This window comes from Lepus europaeus, unplaced genomic scaffold (genome assembly GCF_033115175.1).
Source record: "Lepus europaeus isolate LE1 unplaced genomic scaffold, mLepTim1.pri SCAFFOLD_180, whole genome shotgun sequence".
NCBI lineage: Eukaryota > Metazoa > Chordata > Mammalia > Lagomorpha > Leporidae > Lepus > Lepus europaeus.
In genome coordinates, this window is record NW_026909076.1 from 104,802 (window position 1) to 121,632 (window position 16,831).

Below are 16,831 nucleotides of genomic sequence, written 5' to 3' on the forward strand. Positions count from 1 at the left end.
AAGTATTTGGGTCAATTCAGCTGAACAGGCACCAGGTATTAATCCAAATTTGTATGACTTCTTCAGGGATGTGTTTTCTGTTTTTGTCTCTGTTGTATTTTCTGTTTTTGAATTTTGATGCCTTTTTGTAACTTTGTATTCTGCGGGGCCTACTTCCCCTACCCCGCAGACTTGCTTCTGTGCTTATAAGATTGGCTGTAAGACACAGAGATGTGCTTGCAATACTTTTATTTTGTTTTACCCCGGTGATGGGTAGCCCACATATCCCAATGAAGATCACGTGGGAGGTAATATCTGGTACCGCTGAGGTTGTGTGGCCCGTTACCCGCGTGGCCCCTTCTGGGATATGGTGGCCCTCCTTGCACCCCAGTGTTTGTTAATTGGTTGTAAAAAAGACACCTGGGACATCTCCGGCCTGTTTTCTGATCAGACTCCCCTATGAAACAAAGGACCGGGCGGAAGCGTATATTTAATCACCTCTTAATTCTAATTGTTACCAACGTGGGACAAAATTTAAAAAGTAATCCCTTAAATTTTAAGATTCAAATTTGACAAAAAAAAGGGGGGGAATGAGAAGATAAGGCAGGATGGGGTTAAAATGGAGTTGCTGAGCTAACTGCATATTGTTTTGCTTTTGTGCAAAATGCTTTGGCTTGCAAAATGCTGTTATGAGATAATTGAACTATAGCTGACCTTGTGACATGTGATAATTGTTTTAAGTTTTAAAAACCACAAAAACAGAAGTTGATCGGAAATGTACCCAACCTATGTCATGATGACCCCATATTTGTGCTTACTCAAGTACCTTGTGATCTGTACCCTGGAAAAACCCTTTACCTTGTGATAATTTGTCATGCTGTGGTTTATCATGTGATCTTTTGTAATGATGTGGAGATATGCTAATGTTGTGGTTTTAATCCTTAAATACTCTGTGCGGTTGATGATCGGGGCCTCTCTTCTCGCACTGCACCAGAGGGTGCTGTTGTGCTTAGAGTTGGCCCATCTGCGCAGATGTAATAAACTTCCTCATGCCCTTTGCAGCGATTGGAATGGAATTCGTGTTTCTGGGGTCGGTAGAAGTGTGGGACACCTTTTGGGGTCTTACATTCTTGGGGGCTCATCCGGGATTTGAGACCCCAGACCCACGCTCCATTTTCCAATCGGAGGTAAGTCTTTGCTGTTTTAAGTATTTTTGTGTGTTTTGTTGGATTTTTTTATTATTTTATTTTTTTCCCGGGGCGCTTGACGTACCGGAGGTTTATGTTTTAGCTGTTTTCCCGGGGCGCTTGACGTACCGGAGGTTCATGTTTTACTGAAATTGTGCCTGTACGGGACCTGTATCTGAAAAGAGCCAGTAGTAGGCAAGACAGACGTGTCAAGACCCCTGGCTCAGGCCTTGGAGGACGCTCCAGTGGCGGTATTCTGGGGGAGCCTGGCGGGTGGCAGTTGCTTCGCTCCCATCGGAAGTTCTGGTTAGGGAAAGGTTTTCTTCCCCGGGAGAAAGGCTGGTGGCAGCAGCCACTCCCGTCGGAAGTTTTTGGTTTCAGTTTTATTTTGGTTTTGCGCGCAGTGTCTTTGTGAGTCTTGTGATTTGTGAATCTTGTGATTGTTTCTGTGTTTTAATATATCTTCCTTATTTGCCTTTCCCCTCCAACATGGGACAGGAATTAACTACACCTTTGAGTCTTACTCTAGGTCATTGGAGAGAGGTCCGGGAGCGGGCCCAAAACTTGTCTATAAGAGTGCAGAAGAAGAACTGGACAAGTTTTTGTACGTCCGAGCGGCCAGCCTTAAACTTTGGGTGGCCACGGGATGGGACTTTTGACTCTCGAATTATTTTACAGGTGAAGAGCCAGGTCTGCAGGGGAGGTAAAGAAGGGCGCCCAAATCAAGTGCCCTACATCTTTGTGTGGGAGGACCTGGCGAAAAACCCCCCAGACTGGGTAAAACCTTTCCTCCTTTCCAACAGGGCGGTGGCAGAGCTCGATCCTGCTATACCCACCACCGCCCTGAAGATGAAACCCAGTTCTGAGTTGTCAGCAGTTGCCCTGGGGGTGGCGTCGAGCCCCAAACCCCCTCCGATTTTACCCGCAACACCCCTAGTATCGGAACTTGCAGACCAGGGCAAATACCCTACTTCAACCCTCTACCCATTGCAGGAATTGGACACCCTCAAACCTAAAAAGCCCTTAGCTCTCTCAGGCGAGCAGGAAGATCTTTTGCCTTTTGGAGACTGCGTAAGAAGAAATAGAGGAGGAAGGACCCCCGGCCCGTTCTAACTGGCCGTCCTCCTCCTCCATATAACTGGGATCACAAGCCCTGACAGGACTGCAGGGCCTATTTTACTAACTTAAATGAAACTCAGTAAAGGGAAAAGGGAGACTCAGACTCTACTGCCAGGCTCTCCTGAGGAGTTTAGCTGAAGGGGTTAAAGTTATTTAGTTAAAAAAGGGAAGTTTAAAATGGGCTAAAAAAGAGGAACTAACTAGGATCCTGGCCACCACAGTTAAAAGAAAGCAAAAGTAAGGGAAAATCAGGATAAGACAGAGACCCCGGAGACTGACAAAAGCACAGAGAAGTGCCCAAAAGGACAAGTCTGCCTAAGGTCCGGCTAACAGTGTACGACTGCCACACGAGACTGCACTGACCGAAACGGCCCCTGCAAGACGACAAGAGAGAAGACGACAGCAGCGGAGTGGTGAGACTGGCGACAGCGGCCCCTCGGCCCCTCCCTCGTTGGGACACGTGTGGTCCGACACGGTTGGGGATAGTGTTGGGGATGCGGGCTCTGCCCAGGTTCCCGCGGATAATGCTCCATCACCCCCTGCGGTGTCTGGGATGGGCCCACGCGATATCCCCCTAGCGTCTGGAGGTCAACGGAGATAACAGTGGGAGACGGCCGAACGAGGACTCTGCTCGGCAGGCAGGGCTGATCGCTATGGACCATGCACTCCGTGCAGCTAAGAAAAAGGAGCGGGTGGAAATGCACAAAAACAGCAGGTACGCTCTCGCCACCACCCACGGGGAACTCAAAATGGACATATCGACCAAGAAAAAAAAATTGCGCCAATGTTTCCCTGATTTGGACTACCAAAGGTACTGGGGTCAGACACCGGGCTGGCTTTCGTCTCCAGGGTAAGTCAGATGGTGGCACAGGTGTTGAAGATAGAAAGTTACATTGTGTTTATAGGGCAAGCCAGAGGTGGCCAGGGTGCAGGGGGTTTAGCTAAAAAAAAAAAAAACTTTGTTTAGCTAGGGGAGGCTTTAACCAAGTAAATAACGGAGAACTGGCACTGGGGACTGGGTCGAGATGTCGCCGACGGCTTTTATTTGGGGGTTCATAATACCATGGGTGTTAGACTATATTTGTTTTCCCAATTGATCTGGTCTGGGCTGGATGCGGAGGCGTGGATGCAGCGACAGGCACAGCACTATAACAAACTGGGCAGTGCTGGCTTGCGCTGCGTTCAAGCTTCTGTATATAAACTGCGTATGGAAACCCACACTCGCGGTAGATCGGTTGGGGCCAAGTATTAATTCTTTTGTAACTCCCCTACCCCGCCAGGCTTTGCTTAAATGTTCACCTCCCGGGGCTTCGAAGGCTTCCAAGAGGAGCAGTCCCCGGCTTTGCTCTCCGACCTCTCTGCCATGGAGTCAGCACCTGACAGCAGCCCAGGGAGCTACGACCCTGGGACTGTGGCTGTGAAGGAGAAGCTCCGGGAGAAGCTCCGGGGGCCAGAGGGCAGCCGAAGTGGCAGCCGGGGCAGCTACAATCCCCTGCAGTACCAGGTGGCACACTGCGGGCAGACGGCTGTCCACCTGCCTCCGACCTTGACGGCACCAGGCCAGCCCCTGTGCGTCCCCGAGGCCCCCTTGGCCACCATCGTGCCCCCCAACAGCCCCCTCAAGGCGCCCTCCCCGGCTGACCCCTCGCAGGAGGACAAGGAGGCAGTGAACAAGGACTGCCTGGAATACCGGCTGTGGCGGGAGCGCAACAATATCGCCGTGCGCAAGAGCAGGGACAAGGCCAAGCGGTGCATCCTGGAGATACAGCAGTACATGGCAGAAAATGAGCAGCTGCGCAGCCGCGTAAGGCAGCTCACGCAGGAGCTGGATATCCTGCGCAGGTGTTTGAGAGCTATTATAAATTTGTTGTCATTGGTCAGCACAGAAATTAAAAATTAAGGTCATAAAAAAAAGAGAGTATTGTTGGTAAGAAGGGCTGAGGAAAGAAGAGCTTTTTATATAAGGAAAGGACATGGTTTGTAAGAATGACTTTATCCGGATGGCTAGTCTACTCTAGACTGAAATGGAAATGGTAAAATGTTTAAAGTAAGTCGAAGAGGGTGTGTGAAAGTCACAGAAAGTATTTGGGTCAATTCAGCTGAACAGGCACCAGGTATTAATCCAAATTTGTATGACTTCTTCAGGGATGTGTTTTCTGTTTTTGTCTCTGTTGTATTTTCTGTTTTTGAATTTTGATGCCTTTTTGTAACTTTGTATTCTGCGGGGCCTACTTCCCCTACCCCGCAGACTTGCTTCTGTGCTTATAAGATTGGCTGTAAGACACAGAGATGTGCTTGCAATACTTTTATTTTGTTTTACCCCGGTGATGGGTAGCCCACATATCCCAATGAAGATCACGTGGGAGGTAATATCTGGTACCGCTGAGGTTGTGTGGCCCGTTACCCGCGTGGCCCCTTCTGGGATATGGTGGCCCTCCTTGCACCCCAGTGTTTGTTAATTGGTTGTAAAAAAGACACCTGGGACATCTCCGGCCTGTTTTCTGATCAGACTCCCCTATGAAACAAAGGACCGGGCGGAAGCGTATATTTAATCACCTCTTAATTCTAATTGTTACCAACGTGGGACAAAATTTAAAAAGTAATCCCTTAAATTTTAAGATTCAAATTTGACAAAAAAAAGGGGGGGAATGAGAAGATAAGGCAGGATGGGGTTAAAATGGAGTTGCTGAGCTAACTGCATATTGTTTTGCTTTTGTGCAAAATGCTTTGGCTTGCAAAATGCTGTTATGAGATAATTGAACTATAGCTGACCTTGTGACATGTGATAATTGTTTTAAGTTTTAAAAACCACAAAAACAGAAGTTGATCGGAAATGTACCCAACCTATGTCATGATGACCCCATATTTGTGCTTACTCAAGTACCTTGTGATCTGTACCCTGGAAAAACCCTTTACCTTGTGATAATTTGTCATGCTGTGGTTTATCATGTGATCTTTTGTAATGATGTGGAGATATGCTAATGTTGTGGTTTTAATCCTTAAATACTCTGTGCGGTTGATGATCGGGGCCTCTCTTCTCGCACTGCACCAGAGGGTGCTGTTGTGCTTAGAGTTGGCCCATCTGCGCAGATGTAATAAACTTCCTCATGCCCTTTGCAGCGATTGGAATGGAATTCGTGTTTCTGGGGTCGGTAGAAGTGTGGGACACCTTTTGGGGTCTTACATTCTTGGGGGCTCATCCGGGATTTGAGACCCCAGACCCACGCTCCATTTTCCAATCGGAGGTAAGTCTTTGCTGTTTTAAGTATTTTTGTGTGTTTTGTTGGATTTTTTTATTATTTTATTTTTTTCCCGGGGCGCTTGACGTACCGGAGGTTTATGTTTTAGCTGTTTTCCCGGGGCGCTTGACGTACCGGAGGTTCATGTTTTACTGAAATTGTGCCTGTACGGGACCTGTATCTGAAAAGAGCCAGTAGTAGGCAAGACAGACGTGTCAAGACCCCTGGCTCAGGCCTTGGAGGACGCTCCAGTGGCGGTATTCTGGGGGAGCCTGGCGGGTGGCAGTTGCTTCGCTCCCATCGGAAGTTCTGGTTAGGGAAAGGTTTTCTTCCCCGGGAGAAAGGCTGGTGGCAGCAGCCACTCCCGTCGGAAGTTTTTGGTTTCAGTTTTATTTTGGTTTTGCGCGCAGTGTCTTTGTGAGTCTTGTGATTTGTGAATCTTGTGATTGTTTCTGTGTTTTAATATATCTTCCTTATTTGCCTTTCCCCTCCAACATGGGACAGGAATTAACTACACCTTTGAGTCTTACTCTAGGTCATTGGAGAGAGGTCCGGGAGCGGGCCCAAAACTTGTCTATAAGAGTGCAGAAGAAGAACTGGACAAGTTTTTGTACGTCCGAGCGGCCAGCCTTAAACTTTGGGTGGCCACGGGATGGGACTTTTGACTCTCGAATTATTTTACAGGTGAAGAGCCAGGTCTGCAGGGGAGGTAAAGAAGGGCGCCCAAATCAAGTGCCCTACATCTTTGTGTGGGAGGACCTGGCGAAAAACCCCCCAGACTGGGTAAAACCTTTCCTCCTTTCCAACAGGGCGGTGGCAGAGCTCGATCCTGCTATACCCACCACCGCCCTGAAGATGAAACCCAGTTCTGAGTTGTCAGCAGTTGCCCTGGGGGTGGCGTCGAGCCCCAAACCCCCTCCGATTTTACCCGCAACACCCCTAGTATCGGAACTTGCAGACCAGGGCAAATACCCTACTTCAACCCTCTACCCATTGCAGGAATTGGACACCCTCAAACCTAAAAAGCCCTTAGCTCTCTCAGGCGAGCAGGAAGATCTTTTGCCTTTTGGAGACTGCGTAAGAAGAAATAGAGGAGGAAGGACCCCCGGCCCGTTCTAACTGGCCGTCCTCCTCCTCCATATAACTGGGATCACAAGCCCTGACAGGACTGCAGGGCCTATTTTACTAACTTAAATGAAACTCAGTAAAGGGAAAAGGGAGACTCAGACTCTACTGCCAGGCTCTCCTGAGGAGTTTAGCTGAAGGGGTTAAAGTTATTTAGTTAAAAAAGGGAAGTTTAAAATGGGCTAAAAAAGAGGAACTAACTAGGATCCTGGCCACCACAGTTAAAAGAAAGCAAAAGTAAGGGAAAATCAGGATAAGACAGAGACCCCGGAGACTGACAAAAGCACAGAGAAGTGCCCAAAAGGACAAGTCTGCCTAAGGTCCGGCTAACAGTGTACGACTGCCACACGAGACTGCACTGACCGAAACGGCCCCTGCAAGACGACAAGAGAGAAGACGACAGCAGCGGAGTGGTGAGACTGGCGACAGCGGCCCCTCGGCCCCTCCCTCGTTGGGACACGTGTGGTCCGACACGGTTGGGGATAGTGTTGGGGATGCGGGCTCTGCCCAGGTTCCCGCGGATAATGCTCCATCACCCCCTGCGGTGTCTGGGATGGGCCCACGCGATATCCCCCTAGCGTCTGGAGGTCAACGGAGATAACAGTGGGAGACGGCCGAACGAGGACTCTGCTCGGCAGGCAGGGCTGATCGCTATGGACCATGCACTCCGTGCAGCTAAGAAAAAGGAGCGGGTGGAAATGCACAAAAACAGCAGGTACGCTCTCGCCACCACCCACGGGGAACTCAAAATGGACATATCGACCAAGAAAAAAAAATTGCGCCAATGTTTCCCTGATTTGGACTACCAAAGGTACTGGGGTCAGACACCGGGCTGGCTTTCGTCTCCAGGGTAAGTCAGATGGTGGCACAGGTGTTGAAGATAGAAAGTTACATTGTGTTTATAGGGCAAGCCAGAGGTGGCCAGGGTGCAGGGGGTTTAGCTAAAAAAAAAAAAAACTTTGTTTAGCTAGGGGAGGCTTTAACCAAGTAAATAACGGAGAACTGGCACTGGGGACTGGGTCGAGATGTCGCCAACGGCTTTTATTTGGGGGTTCATAATACCATGGGTGTTAGACTATATTTGTTTTCCCAATTGATCTGGTCTGGGCTGGATGCGGAGGCGTGGATGCAGCGACAGGCACAGCACTATAACAAACTGGGCAGTGCTGGCTTGCGCTGCGTTCAAGCTTCTGTATATAAACTGCGTATGGAAACCCACACTCGCGGTAGATCGGTTGGGGCCAAGTATTAATTCTTTTGTAACTCCCCTACCCCGCCAGGCTTTGCTTAAATGTTCACCTCCCGGGGCTTCGAAGGCTTCCAAGAGGAGCAGTCCCCGGCTTTGCTCTCCGACCTCTCTGCCATGGAGTCAGCACCTGACAGCAGCCCAGGGAGCTACGACCCTGGGACTGTGGCTGTGAAGGAGAAGCTCCGGGAGAAGCTCCGGGGGCCAGAGGGCAGCCGAAGTGGCAGCCGGGGCAGCTACAATCCCCTGCAGTACCAGGTGGCACACTGCGGGCAGACGGCTGTCCACCTGCCTCCGACCTTGACGGCACCAGGCCAGCCCCTGTGCGTCCCCGAGGCCCCCTTGGCCACCATCGTGCCCCCCAACAGCCCCCTCAAGGCGCCCTCCCCGGCTGACCCCTCGCAGGAGGACAAGGAGGCAGTGAACAAGGACTGCCTGGAATACCGGCTGTGGCGGGAGCGCAACAATATCGCCGTGCGCAAGAGCAGGGACAAGGCCAAGCGGTGCATCCTGGAGATACAGCAGTACATGGCAGAAAATGAGCAGCTGCGCAGCCGCGTAAGGCAGCTCACGCAGGAGCTGGATATCCTGCGCAGGTGTTTGAGAGCTATTATAAATTTGTTGTCATTGGTCAGCACAGAAATTAAAAATTAAGGTCATAAAAAAAAGAGAGTATTGTTGGTAAGAAGGGCTGAGGAAAGAAGAGCTTTTTATATAAGGAAAGGACATGGTTTGTAAGAATGACTTTATCCGGATGGCTAGTTTACTCTAGACTGAAATGGAAATGGTAAAATGTTTAAAGTAAGTCGAAGAGGGTGTGTGAAAGTCACAGAAAGTATTTGGGTCAATTCAGCTGAACAGGCACCAGGTATTAATCCAAATTTGTATGACTTCTTCAGGGATGTGTTTTCTGTTTTTGTCTCTGTTGTATTTTCTGTTTTTGAATTTTGATGCCTTTTTGTAACTTTGTATTCTGCGGGGCCTACTTCCCCTACCCCGCAGACTTGCTTCTGTGCTTATAAGATTGGCTGTAAGACACAGAGATGTGCTTGCAATACTTTTATTTTGTTTTACCCCGGTGATGGGTAGCCCACATATCCCAATGAAGATCACGTGGGAGGTAATATCTGGTACCGCTGAGGTTGTGTGGCCCGTTACCCGCGTGGCCCCTTCTGGGATATGGTGGCCCTCCTTGCACCCCAGTGTTTGTTAATTGGTTGTAAAAAAGACACCTGGGACATCTCCGGCCTGTTTTCTGATCAGACTCCCCTATGAAACAAAGGACCGGGCGGAAGCGTATATTTAATCACCTCTTAATTCTAATTGTTACCAACGTGGGACAAAATTTAAAAAGTAATCCCTTAAATTTTAAGATTAAAATTTGACAAAAAAAAGGGGGGGGAATGAGAAGATAAGGCAGGATGGGGTTAAAATGGAGTTGCTGAGCTAACTGCATATTGTTTTGCTTTTGTGCAAAATGCTTTGGCTTGCAAAATGCTGTTATGAGATAATTGAACTATAGCTGACCTTGTGACATGTGATAATTGTTTTAAGTTTTAAAAACCACAAAAACAGAAGTTGATCGGAAATGTACCCAACCTATGTCATGATGACCCCATATTTGTGCTTACTCAAGTACCTTGTGATCTGTACCCTGGAAAAACCCTTTACCTTGTGATAATTTGTCATGCTGTGGTTTATCATGTGATCTTTTGTAATGATGTGGAGATATGCTAATGTTGTGGTTTTAATCCTTAAATACTCTGTGCGGTTGATGATCGGGGCCTCTCTTCTCGCACTGCACCAGAGGGTGCTGTTGTGCTTAGAGTTGGCCCATCTGCGCAGATGTAATAAACTTCCTCATGCCCTTTGCAGCGATTGGAATGGAATTCGTGTTTCTGGGGTCGGTAGAAGTGTGGGACACCTTTTGGGGTCTTACATTCTTGGGGGCTCATCCGGGATTTGAGACCCCAGACCCACGCTCCATTTTCCAATCGGAGGTAAGTCTTTGCTGTTTTAAGTATTTTTGTGTGTTTTGTTGAATTTTTTTATTATTTTATTTTTTTCCCGGGGCGCTTGACGTACCGGAGGTTTATGTTTTAGCTGTTTTCCCGGGGCGCTTGACGTACCGGAGGTTCATGTTTTACTGAAATTGTGCCTGTACGGGACCTGTATCTGAAAAGAGCCAGTAGTAGGCAAGACAGACGTGTCAAGACCCCTGGCTCAGGCCTTGGAGGACGCTCCAGTGGCGGTATTCTGGGGGAGCCTGGCGGGTGGCAGTTGCTTCGCTCCCATCGGAAGTTCTGGTTAGGGAAAGGTTTTCTTCCCCGGGAGAAAGGCTGGTGGCAGCAGCCACTCCCGTCGGAAGTTTTTGGTTTCAGTTTTATTTTGGTTTTGCGCGCAGTGTCTTTGTGAGTCTTGTGATTTGTGAATCTTGTGATTGTTTCTGCGTTTTAATATATCTTCCTTATTTGCCTTTCCCCTCCAACATGGGACAGGAATTAACTACACCTTTGAGTCTTACTCTAGGTCATTGGAGAGAGGTCCGGGAGCGGGCCCAAAACTTGTCTATAAGAGTGCAGAAGAAGAACTGGACAAGTTTTTGTACGTCCGAGCGGCCAGCCTTAAACATTGGGTGGCCACGGGATGGGACTTTTGACTCTCGAATTATTTTACAGGTGAAGAGCCAGGTCTGCAGGGGAGGTAAAGAAGGGCGCCCAAATCAAGTGCCCTACATCTTTGTGTGGGAGGACCTGGCGAAAAACCCCCCAGACTGGGTAAAACCTTTCCTCCTTTCCAACAGGGCGGTGGCAGAGCTCGATCCTGCTATACCCACCACCGCCCTGAAGATGAAACCCAGTTCTGAGTTGTCAGCAGTTGCCCTGGGGGTGGCGTCGAGCCCCAAACCCCCTCCGATTTTACCCGCAACACCCCTGGTATCGGAACTTGCAGACCAGGGCAAATACCCTACTTCAACCCTCTACCCATTGCAGGAATTGGACACCCTCAAACCTAAAAAGCCCTTAGCTCTCTCAGGCGAACAGGAAGATCTTTTGCCTTTTGGAGACTGCGTAAGAAGAAATAGAGAAGGAAGGACCCCCGGCCCGTTCTAACTGGCCGTCCTCCTCCTCCATATAACTGGGATCACAAGCCCTGACAGGACTGCAGGGCCTATTTTACTAACTTAAATGAAACTCAGTAAAGGGAAAAGGGAGACTCAGACTCTACTGCCAGGCTCTCCTGAGGAGTTTAGCTGAAGGGGTTAAAGTTATTTAGTTAAAAAAGGGAAGTTTAAAATGGGCTAAAAAAGAGGAACTAACTAGGATCCTGGCCACCACAGTTAAAAGAAAGCAAAAGTAAGGGAAAATCAGGATAAGACAGAGACCCCGGAGACTGACAAAAGCACAGAGAAGTGCCCAAAAGGACAAGTCTGCCTAAGGTCCGGCTAACAGTGTACGACTGCCACACGAGACTGCACTGACCGAAACGGCCCCTGCAAGACGACAAGAGAGAAGACGACAGCAGCGGAGTGGTGAGACTGGGCGACAGCGGCCCCTCGGCCCCTCCCTCGTTGGGACACGTGTGGTCCGACACGGTTGGGGATAGTGTTGGGGATGCGGGCTCTGCCCAGGTTCCCGCGGATAATGCTCCATCACCCCCTGCGGTGTCTGGGATGGGCCCACGCGATATCCCCCTAGCGTCTGGAGGTCAACGGAGATAACAGTGGGAGACGGCCGAACGAGGACTCTGCTCGGCAGGCAGGGCTGATCGCTATGGACCATGCACTCCGTGCAGCTAAGAAAAAGGAGCGGGTGGAAATGCACAAAAACAGCAGGTACGCTCTCGCCACCACCCACGGGGAACTCAAAATGGACATATCGACCAAGAAAAAAAAATTGCGCCAATGTTTCCCTGATTTGGACTACCAAAGGTACTGGGGTCAGACACCGGGCTGGCTTTCGTCTCCAGGGTAAGTCAGATGGTGGCACAGGTGTTGAAGATAGAAAGTTACATTGTGTTTATAGGGCAAGCCAGAGGTGGCCAGGGTGCAGGGGGTTTAGCTAAAAAAAAAAAACTTTGTTTAGCTAGGGGAGGCTTTAACCAAGTAAATAACGGAGAACTGGCACTGGGGACTGGGTCGAGATGTCGCCGACGGCTTTTATTTGGGGGTTCATAATACCATGGGTGTTAGACTATATTTGTTTTCCCAATTGATCTGGTCTGGGCTGGATGCGGAGGCGTGGATGCAGCGACAGGCACAGCACTATAACAAACTGGGCAGTGCTGGCTTGCGCTGCGTTCAAGCTTCTGTATATAAACTGCGTATGGAAACCCACACTCGCGGTAGATCGGTTGGGGCCAAGTATTAATTCTTTTGTAACTCCCCTACCCCGCCAGGCTTTGCTTAAATGTTCACCTCCCGGGGCTTCGAAGGCTTCCAAGAGGAGCAGTCCCCGGCTTTGCTCTCCGACCTCTCTGCCATGGAGTCAGCACCTGACAGCAGCCCAGGGAGCTACGACCCTGGGACTGTGGCTGTGAAGGAGAAGCTCCGGGAGAAGCTCCGGGGGCCAGAGGGCAGCCGAAGTGGCAGCCGGGGCAGCTACAATCCCCTGCAGTACCAGGTGGCACACTGCGGGCAGACGGCTGTCCACCTGCCTCCGACCTTGACGGCACCAGGCCAGCCCCTGTGCGTCCCCGAGGCCCCCTTGGCCACCATCGTGCCCCCCAACAGCCCCCTCAAGGCGCCCTCCCCGGCTGACCCCTCGCAGGAGGACAAGGAGGCAGTGAACAAGGACTGCCTGGAATACCGGCTGTGGCGGGAGCGCAACAATATCGCCGTGCGCAAGAGCAGGGACAAGGCCAAGCGGCGCATCCTGGAGATACAGCAGTACATGGCAGAAAATGAGCAGCTGCGCAGCCGCGTAAGGCAGCTCACGCAGGAGCTGGATATCCTGCGCAGGTGTTTGAGAGCTATTATAAATTTGTTGTCATTGGTCAGCACAGAAATTAAAAATTAAGGTCATAAAAAAAAAGAGAGTATTGTTGGTAAGAAGGGCTGAGGAAAGAAGAGCTTTTTATATAAGGAAAGGACATGGTTTGTAAGAATGACTTTATCCGGATGGCTAGTTTACTCTAGACTGAAATGGAAATGGTAAAATGTTTAAAGTAAGTCGAAGAGGGTGTGTGAAAGTCACAGAAAGTATTTGGGTCAATTCAGCTGAACAGGCACCAGGTATTAATCCAAATTTGTATGACTTCTTCAGGGATGTGTTTTCTGTTTTTGTCTCTGTTGTATTTTCTGTTTTTGAATTTTGATGCCTTTTTGTAACTTTGTATTCTGCGGGGCCTACTTCCCCTACCCCGCAGACTTGCTTCTGTGCTTATAAGATTGGCTGTAAGACACAGAGATGTGCTTGCAATACTTTTATTTTGTTTTACCCCGGTGATGGGTAGCCCACATATCCCAATGAAGATCACGTGGGAGGTAATATCTGGTACCGCTGAGGTTGTGTGGCCCGTTACCCGCGTGGCCCCTTCTGGGATATGGTGGCCCTCCTTGCACCCCAGTGTTTGTTAATTGGTTGTAAAAAAGACACCTGGGACATCTCCGGCCTGTTTTCTGATCAGACTCCCCTATGAAACAAAGGACCGGGCGGAAGCGTATATTTAATCACCTCTTAATTCTAATTGTTACCAACGTGGGACAAAATTTAAAAAGTAATCCCTTAAATTTTAAGATTCAAATTTGACAAAAAAAAAGGGGGGGAATGAGAAGATAAGGCAGGATGGGGTTAAAATGGAGTTGCTGAGCTAACTGCATATTGTTTTGCTTTTGTGCAAAATGCTTTGGCTTGCAAAATGCTGTTATGAGATAATTGAACTATAGCTGACCTTGTGACATGTGATAATTGTTTTAAGTTTTAAAAACCACAAAAACAGAAGTTGATCGGAAATGTACCCAACCTATGTCATGATGACCCCATATTTGTGCTTACTCAAGTACCTTGTGATCTGTACCCTGGAAAAACCCTTTACCTTGTGATAATTTGTCATGCTGTGGTTTATCATGTGATCTTTTGTAATGATGTGGAGATATGCTAATGTTGTGGTTTTAATCCTTAAATACTCTGTGCGGTTGATGATCGGGGCCTCTCTTCTCGCACTGCACCAGAGGGTGCTGTTGTGCTTAGAGTTGGCCCATCTGCGCAGATGTAATAAACTTCCTCATGCCCTTTGCAGCGATTGGAATGGAATTCGTGTTTCTGGGGTCGGTAGAAGTGTGGGACACCTTTTGGGGGTCTTACAGTCCGTTGATAGTGTCCGGAAAACACAAACACAGAGGCTGTAGCAATATCTGGGATTGAGTTAGCCAGAACAAACCCAGATATTTCCGGTTTCATCCAGTCATATCCGGAAAACTGGTGTGGAATTCGTATGCAATGGACCGAGAAAATCACAGATAAAATGGTTTTGGAGAAAAGCAAAGTCTTTTCGTTAGGCAAGTGCATAAAATGTCATCGATACTAAAAGAAATATCATATTTTTGGCCACAGTTCCTCTAGCTTTCTCCTTAGAAAATATGAATATGTAGAGCTGGTGTCCCCATGTGGATCCAATTAGTGTTTCTACGGTACAAAATTAAATGTTCCCTGATAAAAACATTCAAAACAATAAGGTCTGTTGATAATATCCCGAAAAAAACCAACCCAGAGTCTGTAGCAATATCAGGGATTGAGTTAGCCAAAACAAAACCGGATATTTCCGGTTTTATCCACTCATATCCAGACAAAGAGGTGTGGAATTCATATGCAATGGACCGAGAAAATCACAGTAAAAATGGTTTTGGGGAAAAGCAAAGTCTTTTCGTTAGGCAAGTGCATAAAATGTCATCTACACAAACAGAAATATCATGTTTGTTTGCAGCAGTTCCTCTGGCTTTCTCCCTAGCAAATACGAATGCGTAGAGCTGGTGTCTCCATGTGGAACCAATTACTGTATCCAAGCTGAAAATACAATGTTCCCCAATAAAAGACTTTCAAAACAATAAAGTCTGTTGATAATATCCAGAAAGAACAAACCCAGAGTCTGTAGCAATATCTGGGATTGAGTTAGCCAAAACAAAACCGGATATTTCCGGTTTTATCCACTCATATCCGGACAAAGAGGTGCGGAATTCGTATGCAATGGACCGAGAAAATCACAGTAAAAATGGTTTTGGAGAAAAGCAAAGTCTTTTCGTTAGGCAAGTGCATAAAATGTCATTTATACAAACAGAAATATCATGTGTGTTTGCAGCAGTTCCTCTGGCTTTCTCCCTAGAAAATACGAATGCGTAGAGCTGGTGTCTCCATGTGGAACCAATTAGTGTTTCCAAGCACAAAATTAAATGTTCCCTGATAAAAAACATTCAAAACCATAAAGTCCGTTGATAGTGTCCGGAAAACACAAACACAGAGGCTGTAGCAATATCTGGGATTGAGTTAGCCAGAACAAACCCAGATATTTCCAGTTTCATTCAGTCATATCCGGAGACTGGTGTGGAATTCGTATGCAATGGACCGAGAAAATCACAGTAAAAATGGTTTTGGGGAAAAGCAAAGTCTTTTCGTCAGGCAAGTGCATAAAATGTCATCTACACAAACAGAAATATCATGTTTGTTTGCAGCAGTTCCTCTGGCTTTCTCCCTAGAAAATACGAATGTGTAGAGCTGATGTCTCCATGTGGAAGCAATTACTGTATCCTAGCTGAAAATACAATGTTCCCCGATAAAAGACTTTCAAAACAATAAAGTCTGTTGATAATATCCAGAAAGAACAAACCCAGAGTCTGTAGCAATATCTGGGATTGAGTTAGCCAAAACAAAACCGGATATTTCCGGTTTTATCCACTCATATCCGGACAAAGAGGTGTGGAATTCGTATGCAATGGATCGAGAAAATCACAGTAAAAATGGTTTTGGAGAAAAGCAAAGTCTTTTCGTTAAGCAAGTGCATAAAATGTCATCTATACAAACAGAAATATCATGTGTGTTTGCAGCAGTTCCTCTGGCTTTCTCCCTAGAAAATACGAATGCGTAGAGCTGGTGTCTCCATGTGGAACCAATTAGTGTTTCCAAGCACAAAATTAAATGTTCCCTAATAAAAAACATTCAAAACCATAAAGTCTGTTGATAATATCCAGAAAGAACAAACCCAGACTCTGTAGCAATATCTGGGATTGAGTTAGCCAAAACAAAACCGGATATTTCCGGTTTTATCCACTCATATCCGGACAAAGAGGTGTGGAATTCGTATGCAATGGACCGAGAAAATCACAGTAAAAATGGTTTTGGGGAAAAGCAAAGTCTTTTCGTCAGGCAAGTGCATAAAATGTCATCTACACAAACAGAAATATCATGTTTGTTTGCAGCAGTTCCTCTGGCTTTCTCCCTAGAAAATACGAATGTGTAGAGCTGGTGTCTCCATGTGGAAGCAATTAGTGTTTCCAAGCACAAAATTAAATGTTCCCTGATAAAAAACATTCAAAACAATAAAGTCCAATGATAATATCCAGAAAGAACAAACCCAGAGGCTGTAGCAATATCTGGGATTGAGTTAGCCAAAACAAAACCGTATATTACGGGTTTCATCCAGTCATATGCAGACAAACTGGAGTGGAATTCGTATGCAATGGACTGAGAAAATCACAGTAAAAATGGTTTTGGAGAAAAGCAAAGTCTTTTCGTTAGGCAAGTGCATAAAATGTCATCTATACAAACAGAAATATCATGTTTGTTTGCAGCAGTTCCTCTGGCTTTCTCCCTAGAAAATACGAATGTGTAGAGCTGGTGTCTCCATGTGGAACCAATTAGAGTTTCCAAGCACAAAATTAAATGTTCCCTGATAAAAAACATTCAAAACAATAAAGTCCGTTGATAATATCCAGAAAGAACAAA

General features: G+C 47.4%; 3 protein-coding genes across 6 annotated transcripts; all 3 read left to right on the plus strand.

The window, feature by feature from the left end:
• Window positions 1-1,140: 1,140 nt before the first annotated feature.
• LOC133754554 (CCAAT/enhancer-binding protein epsilon-like) lies at window positions 1,141-4,197 on the plus strand. Of its 2 annotated transcripts, none has more exons than XM_062185002.1 (2): window positions 1,141-1,166; window positions 3,566-4,197. In XM_062185002.1, the coding sequence occupies exon 2, from the start codon at window positions 3,577-3,579 to the stop codon at window positions 4,183-4,185; it is 609 nt and encodes a 202-aa protein (XP_062040986.1). In that variant the 5' UTR covers window positions 1,141-1,166; window positions 3,566-3,576; the 3' UTR covers window positions 4,186-4,197. The 2 variants fall into 2 exon arrangements, with proteins under 2 accessions (XP_062040986.1, XP_062040985.1); XM_062185001.1 differs by lacking the exon at window positions 1,141-1,166 and adding an exon at window positions 2,917-3,000.
• Window positions 4,198-5,504: 1,307 nt separating this feature from the next.
• Window positions 5,505-8,561, plus strand: LOC133754550 (CCAAT/enhancer-binding protein epsilon-like). 2 transcript variants are annotated; one of them, XM_062184995.1, is made up of 2 exons: window positions 5,505-5,530; window positions 7,930-8,561. In XM_062184995.1, the coding sequence occupies exon 2, from the start codon at window positions 7,941-7,943 to the stop codon at window positions 8,547-8,549; it is 609 nt and encodes a 202-aa protein (XP_062040979.1). In that variant the 5' UTR covers window positions 5,505-5,530; window positions 7,930-7,940; the 3' UTR covers window positions 8,550-8,561. The 2 variants fall into 2 exon arrangements, with proteins under 2 accessions (XP_062040979.1, XP_062040978.1); XM_062184994.1 differs by lacking the exon at window positions 5,505-5,530 and adding an exon at window positions 7,281-7,364.
• A 1,308-nt stretch (window positions 8,562-9,869) lies between these two features.
• On the plus strand, window positions 9,870-14,232 carry LOC133754552 (CCAAT/enhancer-binding protein epsilon-like). 2 transcript variants are annotated; one of them, XM_062184997.1, is made up of 2 exons: window positions 9,870-9,895; window positions 12,294-14,232. In XM_062184997.1, the coding sequence occupies exon 2, from the start codon at window positions 12,305-12,307 to the stop codon at window positions 12,911-12,913; it is 609 nt and encodes a 202-aa protein (XP_062040981.1). In that variant the 5' UTR covers window positions 9,870-9,895; window positions 12,294-12,304; the 3' UTR covers window positions 12,914-14,232. The 2 variants fall into 2 exon arrangements, with proteins under 2 accessions (XP_062040981.1, XP_062040980.1); XM_062184996.1 differs by lacking the exon at window positions 9,870-9,895 and adding an exon at window positions 11,647-11,730.
• The last annotated feature ends 2,599 nt before the right edge of the window (window positions 14,233-16,831 follow it).